Source organism: Mus caroli, unplaced genomic scaffold, assembly GCF_978045245.1.
Source record: "Mus caroli unplaced genomic scaffold, Mus_caroli_1 scaffold_18, whole genome shotgun sequence".
Taxonomy (NCBI): Eukaryota; Metazoa; Chordata; class Mammalia; order Rodentia; family Muridae; genus Mus; species Mus caroli.
In genome coordinates, this window is record NW_028227273.1 from 48,133,801 (window position 1) to 48,149,660 (window position 15,860).

At 51.3% G+C, this 15,860-nt stretch overlaps 1 protein-coding gene across 1 annotated transcript in view; it reads left to right on the forward strand.

The window, feature by feature from the left end:
• Nucleotides 1–37: 37 nt before the first annotated feature.
• The window catches only part of Ptk7 (protein tyrosine kinase 7 (inactive)), a 68,925-nt gene continuing 53,102 nt past the window's right edge, over nucleotides 38–15,860 (forward strand). Inside the window, exon 1 of the mRNA XM_021186463.2 lies at nucleotides 38–241. Within this exon, the coding sequence (XP_021042122.1) occupies nucleotides 187–241 (55 nt within the window). The 5' untranslated portion in view covers nucleotides 38–186. The remainder of the gene's footprint in view (nucleotides 242–15,860) is intronic.

Below are 15,860 nucleotides of genomic sequence, written 5' to 3' on the forward strand. Positions count from 1 at the left end.
GGGGCGTCGGGGGCGTGGCTTGGCTGCGGCGGCGGCGCGCTCGAGGGCTTGGATGTACGGGGCGCGCGCGGCTCCAGCTCCGGACGCCTCGGGCTCGGGCTGTAGCTGCTGCGGCCCCCGCGCTCCGGTCCGTGCGCCCGCTCGCCGTGTGCCTTGAACCCCGCTGCTCGTCTGCAGCCCGCCAGGATGGGAGCCCGCCCGCTGCCTCTGCTCAGAGCCCTGCTTCTGCCGCTGCTGGCCAGTGAGTCCCCCGAGAACCGGGAGGATCCGAGCTATGCTTTGAGAAGCGCGGGAGTCCGGGGGGCTGGAAGGGCCCTGGAGAGGTGGGCTGGGCGGTTGGGGAGGTAGAGAGGCTCGCTAGGGGGCTCGAGGATCCTGGGTTGGCGACGCCCCCTACGCGGTGGCGACAGGGTGCACTGGGGCGCGGGGACGCGTTTGCTGCGAGTTCTCCCCGCCCGATCCGAGAGTTTGCTCGAGCGTTGCCCGGAGTCGCCGGCTCCCGAGCTCTGCTAAGATCTCCCTTTTGGAGAAGCAGTGCTCTCCCATCCCGTGAAAAGGTGTGGACACCCAGGAATGCCCCGGGCCTTGGAGCCCAGATGAGGGAGATCGGCCTGGCTCCCGACCGAGCTGACATGGGGCGCGCCTGGCGCGGAGCTTTGTTACCTATGCCGGCCCGACGCGCCCGGGTCCCTCCCTGCAAGTTCCGGGGCAAAGCTGGAACCCCAGATGGCCCTGCGGGTGAGGGCAGGTTAGATTGAGAAGTGCCTAATCCTCTCCTCCAACTAGGCCTTGAGCCTACTCGGTGCCAGGGTCGTATCCCAGGAGTGGAGGGTCCCAGACTGTAGTGGTGACTAATGAGTGAAGGCCGCTGCCAAAATCGGGCATGGCCGGCTTGCCAAGGTGCGGACGGGCTTTGCTTTGCTGTTTCCTGGATTTCCATCCTGTCCGTGTTCTCGGAGGAAAGGATTGTCTCTCTTCCTAAAGGCAGAAAGGCAAAAAAGAGATAGAGAAAGAGAGCGCCCAACTCTGGCTTTTCGTGGAGGGCCTCTCTACTTTGGTGAGGGTGTGCCTCTCCCCCCCCACCCCACCCCCATCTCCAGGGCAAACAAGGGGCACCCTGTCCCGCAGACTTTTATTTCCTGGCTGATCACACCTGAGAGTCAGTCACAACTAAGGTGTTGTAAGTGACTTAACCGGAAATCGCCAAGCCACCCATATACCCAGTCTGCTGGTCCCAATCAGCAAGAACCAAATGACTCCCTCCTTACCTTCCAAGACAAAACTAAACTACCAGTGGTGGTCTGCGGAAACAGCCCTCCTTGGGGAGACAGTCTGCCGGGTGTGTGTGTGTGTGTCTTAGTCCTTAACCTAAAAAGAACTTACTTAGTCTTCCCTTTAAAGAGTTCTAGCCGGGAGGGCAGGGGCAGGGAATTGTCTACTGTCATCTTCCTGACCAGCTGTTGAGGGTTTAGGGACCAGAGAATGAAAGTCTTTCCCACTCCCAGTTATAAAAAAAGAGGCAGGCATAGCCTAAAAACCAACCCTGGTGTTTCCTAAACTGGTGTTCCTAAGTTGTCCCGTATGTATTCCTTATGTGTGGGGTCGTCATTGCTCATGGCAAAGCCGTGAGTCTGCTCCCAGAGGAAGTATGTAAGGTTTTGTTGTTGTTGTTTTGTTTTTTAACACAGCCGGGGGATGAAGGCCCAACCATATGGGCAGGCAGCCCCAGCTCACAGGCCTCCTGGGCTGGCTGGTGGGTTTTGGTGTGTGTTGCTCTGCTAGATATAGCTGTATTTGCTGCTGCGGTTTAGCTTTCTGAAGTCAAAGGCAAGTTCTGGTGGAGATGGCCCTTGCTCAACCACGCTACATTGCCAATTTCTTCTCTGAGGACTCTTGATGTTCGAGATGTGAACTCTAGTGGTGGGTGTTCTGGGAGGGGGTGGGGGGGTGGGTTGGATAGGAGGGGCTTGGGGGGTATCTCCACAAAGAAACATTTTAATGAGAGCCTTAAATCAGTTCCATCAAATGTGCCTTCGTGTGAAACCTATCCGTGTGCTGTAAACGATTTCAGCGGAGGCGCCTGCTCTTCTGGTGAGATCCAGGGACTCTACCCACCCCAGATGCATGTCTTCAGGGGACAAGGAGGTTTTAATAGATCTAAGCACATTTCCCCATCGTGTTGTTTAACTGTGTCATTAACTGAAGCTGTAGGGAGACCTCACTGTTAAGGAGGCTGGGGCTAGGGACCTAGCCTGCCCAGGTTTGTGGACTGGCCATTTTTGAAGTTTGGGTAATTATGCTGTAAATACCCGAGTTGCAGTCCAAACCTTGAGATCCCTGGTGTGATAAATACGGTGGGGGAGGAAGAGAAGGCTTAAAGTCGAGAACCCAGACACCCCCACCCCCACCCCCACCCCCTTTTAGACAGGGTCTTATTACATGCTTCAGGCTGGCCCTAGGCTCATGGTGCAGCCTCCTTGGCCTAGAACTCATGATTCTCCTACCTCAGCCTCCAGAGAGCTGGGATTAGAGGATAGTAGGACCACACCTAGCCAAAACCTGGGATTTTTGTTCTTGTCATTAGATTATTTTTTACATTTATTGGTGTGTGTGCTGAGAGTGCATACGTGTGCCACAGTGCACTTGTAGTCAGAAGACGACTGATCAACTGAGATCCAGTCTCTGCTTTCATTGTGGTGGTCCCAGGGATGTTAACCGGTGGTCATGCTTGGTGGCAGGTGCCTTTACCTGCTGAGCCATCTTAGAACCGGCTCTCTGGTCATGTGTGTTTTCTGCCTGCTCCCGTTTCCCACCCTGTTCCTTGGGTCTCCAGGCTTTTGCATCTCTGTGGAAGCTGAATCCTCACTTTCTGGACACTCTGTAGTGAGGGTTAGGTTCCCTTACACCCTTACAGCCTGTAATTCAGGCCTGGTACTCAGGGGCGAGGGCACCTTCACAGAGGGTGTGGTCAGAGCAGCAGGGACAATTGACAACTCAGGCTGTGGACCTGTCTGTCTGTCTATCTATCTGTCTATCTATCTATCATCTATCTATCAGCCTGAGAGTCCATTCATCCATCCATCCAATTTCTCAGAGTAGCCTACACTAGCCTTGATCTTGCTATGCAGTCAAGGATGGCCTTGAACTTCTGATCCTCCTGCCTGTACTTCCCTAGTGCCACAATTACAGGTGTGCCAATTTTATGCAGTACTGGGGTTCAAATCCAGGGCTCCCAGCATACTCGGCAAGCAGTCTAACTGAGCTACCATGGACTCTCTCGTTTTGAATTTACCATCTGAGTTTTTGTCCCAGTTGCAGTTCCAGTGTAGAATTCCTTTAACGTGGAATCTTATTTAGAGTGGGTCCTTACCCAGGGCAACTAGAAAAGGGAAGGGAAGGGAAAGATAACTCAGTAGCAGAGTTAAGCCTCTCCTTTTTATTCTAGGCATCGTGGGATGGGGTAGGATGGGGGTGGGGTGTCTGTGTTTCCAGCCTCTCTGGGGTTCAATTGCTTGGGATTCCTCTGGTGACCTGCACCATCATGGTAGAGTCAAGGGGACAGACATTGTTCCCTGGTGGGCTTTTCTGATTTTTGATGTGTTTCTGGTCTTATAGAGTTCTGGGCACAGACAGCTGTTTCCGCCTGCTGGAGCTGTCTTGTCCCAAGAGGCTATGGATGAAGAATTAAGGTGGAGAATGTGTGTGGACCTAGGCAGTTCTGTAGCTTTACCACTCAGAGCCCTGTCTATATATACAGTGACACTACCATCTCTGAGAGAGTAAGTCAGAATCACAAACTGGCTTTCTTGGAGTCCAGACTGACTTCAAAATCGTGATCTGCCTCTCCAAATCTCTTAAGTGCTGGGAGTCCAAGCATGCTCTGCTGTGGTGAGGTCCCAGAGCTCTACAGGTCCTGTGTAGACATTCTGCGTAGATAATAGAAACTTAAGGCGGAGTCAGTGTCAGTGGGTCGAGACTTGTGTAAGAGGTGAAGATTTTAAGACATACACTAAGTAACTTTGTTCCTGTGGGCATTTCTTGGAATGATTCACACATTATTACTTTGTTATTATTTATTGTATGGGTGGATGAATTTGTGGAGGTCAGAGGGAAATTTTCGGATGTTGGTTCTCTTCCATGTGGCCCCCCCCCCCCGGGGTCACAGGCCTCAGGTCATCTGGATCGGTGGTAGGTGTCTTCACCCACTGGGCCATCTTTGATGCCCCTGATACGTGAATTTAAAGATTATGGTATTTTGGGTTTGATTTGAATTTGATTTTGTTAAGAAACTTACCTGCTGATGTGTGCATACTCTGGGAGGTGTGTAGCATTAAATAATGTGAGTTTTAGCTCTTTTTTAGAACCAGTGCTTTTCCTGAAGAAATTGATTTTTTAAAAATTATTATTATTTTTTTTAATCAAGGAAAACTGTTGAAGAGCCGCTCTCCGGGACTTGCTTGGTCCATACAGGAAGGCTTTGCTCCTCTGGCCGTTGCTCAGCTTTCATATTGGGAGTTGGGGCATTGCATGAGTATGTACTTAAGCCAGCACAGCTTCCGTGAGCCTCGTCAGGGTTGGAGGCTGGCTAGTTAGAGCTCTTACACTGGAGCCAAGAGCAGTTTAGGACCAGGGACTCAGGCTTTGGGGTTTTCCTGATGGGAGAAACGGGGTTAAGCCGGGTTGGGTATCCTTGGCCTGTGTCCCTCAACTGCCTCTGCTCTCCCTAACCTCAGTAGCCACCCCTCTGCCGCTGTGCCCAGGCACCCTGCCTCCGGCTGGAGCCATGTGGCTGGCTCAGAGGCTGGGCTGCGGTTGCTGGTTCAGGCCCTCACTTGTCCCGGAGGTGCTGCCCACCCTGCTCCCGTGTTCTTCTCTGGCACCCATCTGCTTAGCAGGGAAGCCCTACCATTATGGCCTGCTGGGTTAGCCTTCCATCCTGGGGTTCTCCAACTTCACTGCCAAGTGTGCAGTCGCCCCTGCCGAGCCCCCCTGGCGCTTCCTTCGGTGGGGCTGGCGCTGCTGCTGCTGCTGCTGCTGCTGCTGCTGCCACAGCTAATCAGTGGTTTGAGGAAGCTCTCTGAATGTGTCACTTTTTCCATTCTCTCGTCTTCTCTGTGCTTAGGCCATTTCCCTCCCAGGAATGCCATACAAATAGCACCGGGGCAGGAAGGGCCCTCCAGAGGGCAGCACGCTGGCCCCTTCCCTTTGATTCGCCACACTCCTGTCTCTCTGCCTGCCTGAGGCATGCCTTGGGCAGAACACACAGGAGAGTGTCCTACAAGAGAGCCCTTGCTCATCCTCTGGCACACTTAGGCCAGGAGTTAGCAGAGTATATGTGACCTTGCTTATAAGTGTGCAAGGAACTTCTGAAAACAGGGTCTCAAATTGTGAGGCAGGCAGAGGCAGGAGAGGTGGAGAGTAAAGCAAGAATGGGGGAAGCAGGTGACTCAAGGCTATTCATTTACATTTGTTTCCTGGGCAGTCATTCAGACCTGTCAATCAGAATCATGGGGAGGGACAGGAAAGGCTCCCTCCAGCCCCCTTTATTAAATTATATTGTAATTTTTGAATGGCCTATCCAGATTTCAAAGGGAAATTGCAGTTATAAAGAGCTTGTTAGAAAACTCTTATATTGAGTAGCAGGAAGGAATCTTTTGTGTATTTTATTTTACTGCTGAGACAGGGTATGGCTAATAGGCCCAGCAAGCCTCAAGCTTACCAAGTAGCTCAGGCTGACCTCCAACTCAGCTCTTCTGCCTTAGTCTCCCGAGTGTCAGGGTTGTAGGCGTGCACCGTGACGCCTGGCTGGGAAGGAAGATTTGTCAGTTTGAAATGGAGGGGAGTAGAGGCAAAAAAGAGGGTGCTTGTCAGAATTGAGGGGCCTGGGGAGAGCCTGTTGACAGCTTCTTAGTGTCTTCTAAGGGTGGAGGTATCTTAGGACCCGAGCTAGGATGGGGACAAGATGGAGAGATGTATGTCACATGGAGCATAGCGAAAGATGTCATCTGGTTAAGTGCTAACCAGAATAGAAGAACATTCCACAGAGTATGGGACAGTAAGACCAAGACGTGGCAGGAGCAGATGGAGTGGGAGGGCCTTGGGGAGGAGAGGAGGGGAGAGGAGAGGAGAGGAGAGGAGAGGAGAGGAGAGGAGAGGAGAGGAGAGGAGAGGAGAGGAGAGGAGACCCAGGCAGCAAGCAGTCCCTGACTTAGACTGACTTTCAGTAGGCTCTGAAAACTAGGGTGGTCTTTGTCACTACTACCCAGCCTCCATGTGTGGGAAAGTGAGGGAAGTTACCTGCTGGCTGGAGCGTATCTTCCAGGTCCCAGTCCTCCACCAGGGCTCCCAGCCACAGTGGCCATGAGCCGCTTACATTAACCATTCTGAGCCACAGTTTCTTAGCCGTCTGAGGAGAGTTCCTCAATCCCTGTCAATCCACCCATCCCTGAGCTGTGGAGAGAGAGGAGAGAGAGGGCTTAGCGTCTGGAAGCAGCCTGCAGCTAGACCTGAGGGGTTTCCCCAGACACCGATGGCTGTCAGCCTTTCCTGACTATTGGAGTTATTAGTTTCCTTGTTTGTCCGTTTGAGGTAATGGGGATGGAACTAGTGCAAGGCAGAGACTTAGAGAGGTCTCCACTGGGCCGCGCCTCGTCTCCAAAGCATGGATTTGTCTAAACAGGTCTCAGCATTGCAACTACAGTTTAGAAACGTGGTACAGCCACTAAACATTTCCTGGTGGGAAACTGACTCCTCTCTGACCCCCTCTAGCCTAGAAGGGGTCCTAGAGGGTTCTTTACTGGTCCAGGGCCACCACCACTCTCAGCATGTGAACATTCACACAGGGTTTGGGAGTTGGTTTTCTGGCTTCTTGCAGCCCAGGCAAATGCTTCGAGGACCCAGAGGAAGGGCTTTTATCATCGCGCGCGTGCTGTGCGCGGCCTTTCCCCAGTCAGCGGCTCTGTGTCACAAGTGGGAACCTCTGTCACCAACACAAGGAGGTGGGTGGCGCCTTGTGGCCAGGGATGAAGGCCTCAAGTAGAGTGAAACTAGTTTGCATGGCCTCTTCTTCAGGGGACATAGTGGCTCTTTTGTGTCCCCTTCTTGGGAGTAGGGGTGGAGGTGAAGCAGACAGGAGGATGCTCGTCTGCCCTTGGGACTGCTGGGGTGTCCCAGCAGCCAGCTTCAATGGTGCCTCTGTGTACATTAGGAACGGATATCTAGGGCTGGAGCCATAGCTCAGTGGAAGGGCACTCGCCTGTCACACACAGGGTCTCGGGTTCAATTCCCAGCACTACAAAGAAGATGGATGGATTGGTAGATAGATGGATGGATAGATAGATCGCTCGATCAGGGGCTGGAGAGAGTGCTCTGGCTTTAAAGCACACTGTATGTGCTCCCAAAGGACCGGGGTTCAATTCCCAGCAACCACAAACTGTCTGGCAGCTCAAAACTGTCTGTAACTCTAGTTTCAGGGGATATGACACCCTCACAGACATACATGTAGGCAAAAGACCAACACACATTAAAAAAAAAAGCCATTTTTTAAAATAAAAGAAATTGGGATCCTTTCGTCCAAGTGAAGGTACCGACGTGGTAGGAGATCTCTGGACTCTGGTTGTTTACCGTCTTTGCCATGAGCACACTGGCCAGGGAGCCAGAGTCATTCATGGCTGTCCAGTTGGAGTGAATTTGGAATCAGCATCGCTTGGTCTTTCATCTGACGAATAAGATGATTTTAGTGACCCTATGCAGATGTTTCCAAGGAGGCCTCTTCATGACATTTGGCCTGACACATTCAGTGGAGAAGTGGGGTTCCGCCGCCCGGCTTACGGTACTGTGCCGTGCCTGTCTGGAGCCGCCGAGGTTTGGATTATTGGCTCCTCTCCCGCTGAAAGAAAGATGGTGCTGCCTGGCAGATGCAGGCTTCTGGCTTCCTGTGATAATGGCACAGAAGGTTGGCTGAGTCTGCAGAAGAAGCTGCTTGCAGATTCCCTCACATCCATTCTTTCTTCGGCTTCCGCTTCTCTTGCTCTCCCTGGGGACAGGCAGTGAACTTCCAGAAGCAGAGGGACCTGTGGGAAGTCCGTGCCTCCGTCTTAAACCCTTGGGCTTTGAAGGTTCCAGCGGGGCCAGGGGATCTTGGGAGTACCCATTTCTTCTGAGCCGGGGAGACATGAGTTTGAGGAGATTTTCCACAGGAAGGAGCTGCTAGTTTTTGACAAGTACGGTATTCGTTCGCTGTATGCACACTCGATGACTGTGCCTTGTTGTGTGGAGAAGAGTTAAGTGGCAGGGGGTCTCTCCTTCCCGAAATGTTGGTCCTGGGGAAGGAGTCCAGGTTGTCAGGCTCCGCCACAAGTCTCATCACCAGTTGAGCCATCTCACCAGCCTGGCTGCGCTTTGAGACAGAGTCGACTGTAGCCCATGCTCCTTTGGCTTGTGCTCACTGTGTCACCGAGGGTGACCTTGCACATTTGATCCTCCTGCCCCCACCTCCCCAGTGCCGGCATTCCTTGTTACCGTGCCCAGGTGGGGAGAAAATGAAGAGCTTTTCTTTTACAACGAAAAGGCCCAGATTTAAACCTAGCCAGGCCCCTTTTTATCCAAAGTGGTTCTTGAAGCCAGGAAAGGGCCTCACCTGTAACAGCCCCAGACGGCACTCTGTTTTCTGGCTCAGTGCTAGGTCGGTCGGACAAGGGGTTTTTGGTTTTTGGGTCCGTGAGTGCGCACTTTACAGGTAAACTGAGGCACACAAGAATGATTTGGAAATCTGGTGACAGCCGAGACCAGATCTGCAGCCTCTGTGGTGGTCTTCACTTCAGACCCTGGTGTCGGTCGTCATTGTCACATTTAGTAGTTACGAAATGGAGGGTGTCTGCCTGGGCAGAGGATTTCGCAGGCAGTGCAAGGGGACTCGGCTGCAGTCAGAGAGTGGACTGAATGTTGCTTTTTCTGGACAAATAAGAGGATGAGAAGAGTTTTTGGGATAGCCGCCTCTCCTCTGCTTTGTGTATTAAACGACGAGGTTAAGATTCTAGGTGACCCATTCAGAGGTCTGTGTAGGTCTTCAATGTTTTAAGAGCTTACAGCCAGACTTACCATGTAGTGTGACAGGTCTAGAACTCTTACCTGGAGACTCACGTTTTGGCTTTGCTCGTGAGTCCTGTTCTCTGCCAGTTGCTTTTGGAAGGTCAAGGTGGCATGCAGGTCTTGGCTTGTAGGGTGCTGCCACCATTCCAGACCATGGCTACTTGTTAGGAGCATACCTCGAGCTAGGCTGGGCTAGACCATGTAGGTGATCTAGAAGTCACTCACTGGGTGATTACAGTGCTCTGGGCCTGATGGCGTTGGAGCCCTTTGACCTTCGTGAGACTGGAGGTTGGACAGGAGCCTCTGACATTCTGGGAGATACAGGCTGTGCGCCAAGAGGCTCCTTTCTCAGCTGAGCCATTGCCTTCCTGAGGTTTGCCTCCGGCATCTGAAATTCTTACGTTCCACCACTCCACCGTGAGCATGAAGCGTATATTCTGCCTTGTAAAGCAGCGACCCTGGGGGTCTGATCCACTTTGTCTTCTAGCCTTGCTGTCTCCCAGCCCAGGGAAACGGGGAGGGAAGGGTCCTTCCGACCAAGGGTCCTTGGGAGAGATGATAGGTTAGGGTGACATTTGAGAGTCAAAGTCTGTTCCCTGCCACCTGAAAACAAAGCCTGTTTGGAACAAAGACCACCTTGTCTTGTGGTTTTAGGGGGCGGAACAAGAAAGGAATTGCTAGGGGCCTTGTTCCAGCCATAAAGAGCCCTTCATTTTCCCAGTTTGGTTAATTTAAGAGATTAAACCAATCGTTAAACACGTCGATTTAAAGAAAACGCTTGCCGTGGAAAACAGCTTCGGAACGCCATGATGCCAATCTCACCACCGCCCTGGGAGTCAGGGAGTCACAGAGGGCCTGAAGAACCCTCTCTCCCCCACGTTTTCCAAACAAGAGGCTTTTACTTAGTAAACATCCAGTCTGTTTTTGACAGTGACCTGCTTTGCTTTGCTTCGTGTTTTGTTGTTTTGGTTTGGGTTTTGGTGGCATCCCGGCTGCGGCTGGCTGGCTTCTCTCCTAGTCCGCCGGGCCTCCCCTCCCGTGTCCCTGCCTTCTCTAACCTTCTTTGTCTCTGGGGCCCTTTGAAGATGGGCTGCTCTGCCTCCAGTCAGCAATTTGAGGCGAGTCTCTACTTGGGGCCTTCCCACGAGGTTTCCCTCTTCCAGTCTCTGCCGTGGGTGACCCAAGGTGCAGGGGAGCGTGGGCCCAGTCGAGCCCGGGCGAGCGAGGGTGGCACCCCTTCCTGACATTCCCACCCTGCCCAGATCAAAGGAGCCTCCTCGAGGAGCAGGGAAGTACCTCACCCCATAGCCCCAGCAGAGAGTAAACAGCCAGGGCCTCTCAGGCTTTTGAAGCCTGGTGCTTTGGGCCCCCGAGGAATGCAGAACGTTGCATTTTAGGGCTAGACTTAGGTTTCCACTGCTTTCGGTATTTGCAAATTTGAAACAAATGCCGTCATTTAGCAGCAGGGCTGGCTGGGCAGTAAACGGGGCTGTTTCAGGGCGTTTATGGCGGTCACAGGTATTTGTGGAGAGAGGGACCCCAGCAGGTCTGGGGGAAGATAGAAGGTTTATGGTTAGGTGGGCTTGCCATAAAAAAGTTTCGCAGCCTCCTGCCCCTCCAGGAAGTATCTGTCTGGCAGACAAAGGGGGTTGGAAGGGTGTTTATCCCCAGGGACCGGTGCTCAGGGCCTCCGTCCCTCTCCCTTAGCTGCCAGAGTATCAGGTTTCCAACGAACCCCTTCCTCCTCTCACTTGTAGGACTTGAAAGGATCGTTAAATGTGCTTTATATATAGTAAGTTGGCTGAGAAGTTCCCCCTCGCTTCCAGCCAGCTCTGCCTGCCGGGAGGGAGGCGCTAGCAAAACCTGTTTCCCTTTTGTTGTTGCTGGAAGTGGGATCTGCAAAGGTGCAACTGAGAAAAGACCTGGGTGTTTTGGTTTTGTTTTGTTTTGTTTTTTTGTTTTTGTTTTTAATTTTGTTTTGTTTTTAATGGGCCAAACTAATGTTGTTGGCCTTTGATGGGCAGCTCAACCGTGAGGGTCTGTGGGATTGCCCCCCCCCCCTAGCTCCAAGGAAACTTCACAGATCTGTTTAGGAGCTAAGCTCTGGCTACGTGATTTCTTTTAAAAAGAATATACATACATATATATATATATATTTTTCTTTTTATATATCTGTGTGGAGGGAGAAGCAGAGAGGAGCTTGTGCTTGCCCCGACATGTGTGCAGGTCAGACAATAACTTTAAGGAGCCTGTTTTCTCCTTGTGCCAAGGGTTCAAGGGATTGAATTCATGGCTTACACGGCAGCCATCTTTACAGGTTAAGTCATTTGCTTGGCCTTTGCGCCATGATTTCTTTACTAATAGAACGGACAACTTGCTGTTTCCTCTTTTGAGTGATTAGAGATGGCCTTCCCAGTGCCATTGGAATTGGGAGAGAGAGAGAGCAAGCCCTGTCTCTCCATCTCTATGTGCACCTCTCATGTTACCACCATCTTTAAATGAGGATCTAACACAGTTGGTGAGGTAGCATTTGGTTCACATTTTCCTTGAGTCCATTAAATAATGGTTCACATTAAAATCAATGGCACTGTTGAAACATAGGAAGGACTTAGCCTGTGATCTACTGAGGGTCGTAAAAGGGTTGTCACTGATGGTGGTGATGAATTTATGGGGCTGTTTGGGTTCCCACCTTCTAGTGACTTTCAATAGAAGCTGTTTCCTCCAATCTGACAGGTAAGTATCAAGTTATCAAGTGAGGCCAGTATCTAAGCTGTGTGTGTGTGTGTGTGTGTGTGTGCAAGCCGACAGGACACTTTGAAGCCTTGGGAAAGCAAGGGGATGGGCTGTTTCCTAAGCCGGCAGAACTGTTCATTAAGGGAAGAATGAGCCTGTGGTTACAGAGTCTTCATGTTAAAAGCTGGGCTGTTCCTGCGGGAGATGGGAGACTCATTCCAGGAATGAATGTCTTCTGGGTGAATTAGGACAGAGCAGAACTGAGTAACAAGCCGGGGTTTCAGAGAAGGGCTCAGGGAAGGTTCAGGAAGTTCAGGGCCTGGAGACCTGAGGGGGACAGGCAGGAGACAGGCAGGAGGCCACAGCCACAGTCACAGTCACAGCCTTTCCTTCCATTGGAGACATATGAGTGTGGGGTTGATCCTGGGGGGCATCTGGGGCCCTTCACTCTGTTTTGTGCTGCCTAGATCTATTGGATTGTGTCTTTCCTACTCTAGGAGACCCAAGCAGCCCAAAGCCCAGGAAGTCTGTATACTGGGAGAGGGGAAGGGGGAGCCAGGATATTTATTGTGCATGTGAAGCAAACGCTCTGCCACTGTGCCCTCCTGGACACTCATGGGGTGGTCTTGTTGTCGTTTTTATTTTCTTGATGATATTGGGAGTCGATCCAAGAGCATGTATACTTTACCACTGAGCTAGGCACTGTCTCTCTCTTCTCTCTCTCTCTCTTTCTTTTTTTTTTTTTTTTTTTAACTTCTTGAGACAGGCTTCAAAGTTAACCTGGGTTGACCTTGAATTCATTCTTTTGTCCAGGCAAGCCTTAATGTGTAATTCTCCTGCCTCGATCTCCTGAGTATGTGGGGCTACAGATCTGTGCCACCAGGGCCTGTTTCCGATAGAAATTCTTACCTTGGCTGAGTTCTGGATCGTGTGATGAAAGGACGTGTGTGCCATGGAAGATGAGAAGCAACGTTCCCTTTGTCAAGACCAGAGCTTATGGGGTCACTTCAGGAAGGCCTGGACACTCCACCATGGAGGGGCTCTGGGATGGTCTTCCTGTCAGTGACAGAATTCTAATTCTGGGAAGGTGCACCTTGATGGGAAGGGGGTGATGAGTAGCTCACCCAGAAGGCAGGCCTGCAACATGTGTTCCAAGTCCCAGTAGATGGGGAATGCACATGTATGTTCAGGTATGAGTACAGAGAGACACTTGAATACCCTGCTCCCGCCTTCCCTCAGCCTTATTCCCTTGACACAGGTCTTTCCCTTGGTTTGGCTTTCACCGGTTTTTTGGGTTTTTTTTGGTTAAGGCAGGCTAGTCAGCAAGTCCTTGTGATTCTTCTCTCTCCTCCGGAGCTAGCGTTACAGGGATGCCCAGCTTTTCAAAAACATCACAGCGGCTGGGTGTGTGGTGCACTTTAATTCCGGCAGAGGCAGGCAGATCTCTGAGTTTGAGGCGGGACTGGTTCTACAAAGTGATTCCCAGGACAGCCAAGGCAGCTACACAGAGAAACCCTGTCCTGAAAAATCAAAAAAAAAAAAAATCCACCAACTCAAAGGTGCTGGGGATTAGAACCCAGATCTCACATTTGCACGGCACAGGGCTCTTCTCCACACCATCTCTCCAGCCACTTAGGAGTGGTTTGAGGGGCCTTACATGTAGACGGTTCCCTCCAAACATGGGTAGAAACAGAGAGCTGTGATCTTGCAGTGCTCTTCTTCCCAGAAGGCCTGAGGTGCACCTGGATGACAAACAGCGTAGTTTTGGAACGCTTCTAAAATGGGGGAAGTCAGCAAACCACACTTGGCGGCACTGGCACACAGCTACTTCCTCTGTCAGCTGAGGCAGGAGGGCTGCAGATTTGAGACTTGCTTTGATAAGTTTGAAAGTTCTCAGGTAACTTAATAAGATGGTCTCAAAGGGAGGCATGCTGAGACCACAGGAGGATGCCAGGGTGGCGGGACCCTCACCTTGCACACACAGTATGAGGTGTGAGATTAGCTTTCCATTAACCAAACCCAAACAAGGCCATCAGCAGCGTGCAGTGGGCCCTCAGCCGCTCAATGGATGTCCCGGCCTATTACAGTGATTGGCATCGTAAGCATCGTGCTTTCTAGTGCACGTAACCCAGCCCTGCAGAGCCAATCAACCAACCAGATCAGAGCAAAAAGCTAAAAAAAATAAGTGCTGCAGGTTTTGCATAGGACCTGTGTAGTCGCCTGTGTTCTTAAAATCCTATCTAGATTACTTCTACTATATAATGCAGTGTAGGCTTTATTCTGTATTATTGCATTATTTGAGAGTATTATTGAGGTTTGTTTGTTGGTTTAATTGAGACAGGGTCTCTATGTAGCCAAGGCTGTCCTGGAATCTTTATGTAGACCAGACTGGCCTGGCCTCACACACATCTGCCTACCTCTTGTCTCCCCAGTGCTGGGATTTAAATCATGTGTCACTACACACGGCTTTTTCTGTCTCTGTCTTTCTTTCCTTCTGTCTGTCTGTCTGTCTGTCTGTCTCTCAGTGTGTTAATGTTCAGTTCTTAACTAGTAAAGAAACATTAAAAAACAATTCCTCCGTGGCTGGAGAGGCGGCTCAGCAATTAAGAGCATTTGTTGCTCTCGCGGAAGACCGAGGTTCCGTTCCCACTACCCATAGGGAGCGTACAGCCATCCCAGGGGGTCTTACACTCCCTCCTGACTTCAGTGTGTGCCAGGAATGCTTGTGGTGCACACATACCCACAAAACACTCATAATTACAAAATGATAGAATAAATAAATCTAATAAAATAAAGTCTCAGCCGGGCGGTTGGTGGCATATGCCTTTAATCCCAGCACTCGGGAGGCAGAGGCAGGCGGATTTCTGAGTTCGAGGCCAGCCTGGTCTACAAAGTGAGTTCCAGGGCAGCCAGGGCTACACAGAGAAACCCTGTCTCGAAAACAAACAAACAAATAAAGTCCCCAGGAGGTGGATTGAATCAGCAATTGCAGAAAACTAACACTGAAGGCCCCGGACTCTTATTGAAAAGATTTACTTAACTTTATTTTATGTGTTTGAACCATTTGCTGGGATGTGTGTATGTACACAACATGCCCGCCTGGTGCCTTGAAGAGGCTAAGAGGGAGTCAGATTCCCCTTAAACTGAACTTGCAGATAATTAATGGGCTGTCATGCAGGAGCTCAGAATTGAACCTGGGTCTTCCGTAAGAGCAGCAAGTGCTCTTAACCACTGAACAGTCTCTCCAGCTACCACCTACCCACTTAAAAGACAAGGTCACAGTTGTCTCAGGCTGGCCTGGCTGAGTGTAGCCAAAGATGGCCTAGAACCCTGATCTTCCTGCTTCGAACTTCCTAATTCTGGGATTACATTTCGTGCACCACCCTACCTGGTTAATACAGTGCTGGAGATGGAAGCCAGAGTTTCATGCATTGCTAGGCAAACCCTCTACCTATGGAGCTCCGTCTTCAGCCCTGTGTGGGCCTTTCCTTGTCCTAAGCTGCCTAGTTGCCTGTTGTGTGTCTAGCGGTCCTGATGCCTCCTTTGCACAGTGACTAGGAGAGGCCTGGAGGACTTGGGTGGACCTCTGTGGATCTCCTGCCAGCTGCTGGCATCGTGGGTGAAGACAGGGGCAGCGGGAGCCACAGTAGCTGCTCCGGGCCAGCCAATACCTCAGCCCTAGAGAGAGGTGTTGATCAGCCTGACGGGACAAGAAATCCCTCTGAGCCCAAGTTGGAAGTAAATTACTCCGGAGTCCCGCTCTTTAAGGCTCCTGACAAATTGCTTTTAGTTTCTGCTGCCAAAAGAGACCATTGGAAACAAGGTGTAAATTGAGTTATTTACACTGTCTGGTGCTGTTGTTTCCACGAAAGATCCAAGTGGGCTTTTCAGGATCCCAGTTGCTGCTCTCCTTAGGTCCCTGGAATCTACTGGACTTCAGTGGGGGTGGGCACCTCTCTGGGGAAGTGTCCTTGAATACAGGGTGTGTGCTGACCATACAGGTCTTTGAGGTGCCTCGGGCCAGCCCCTTTCTCTGA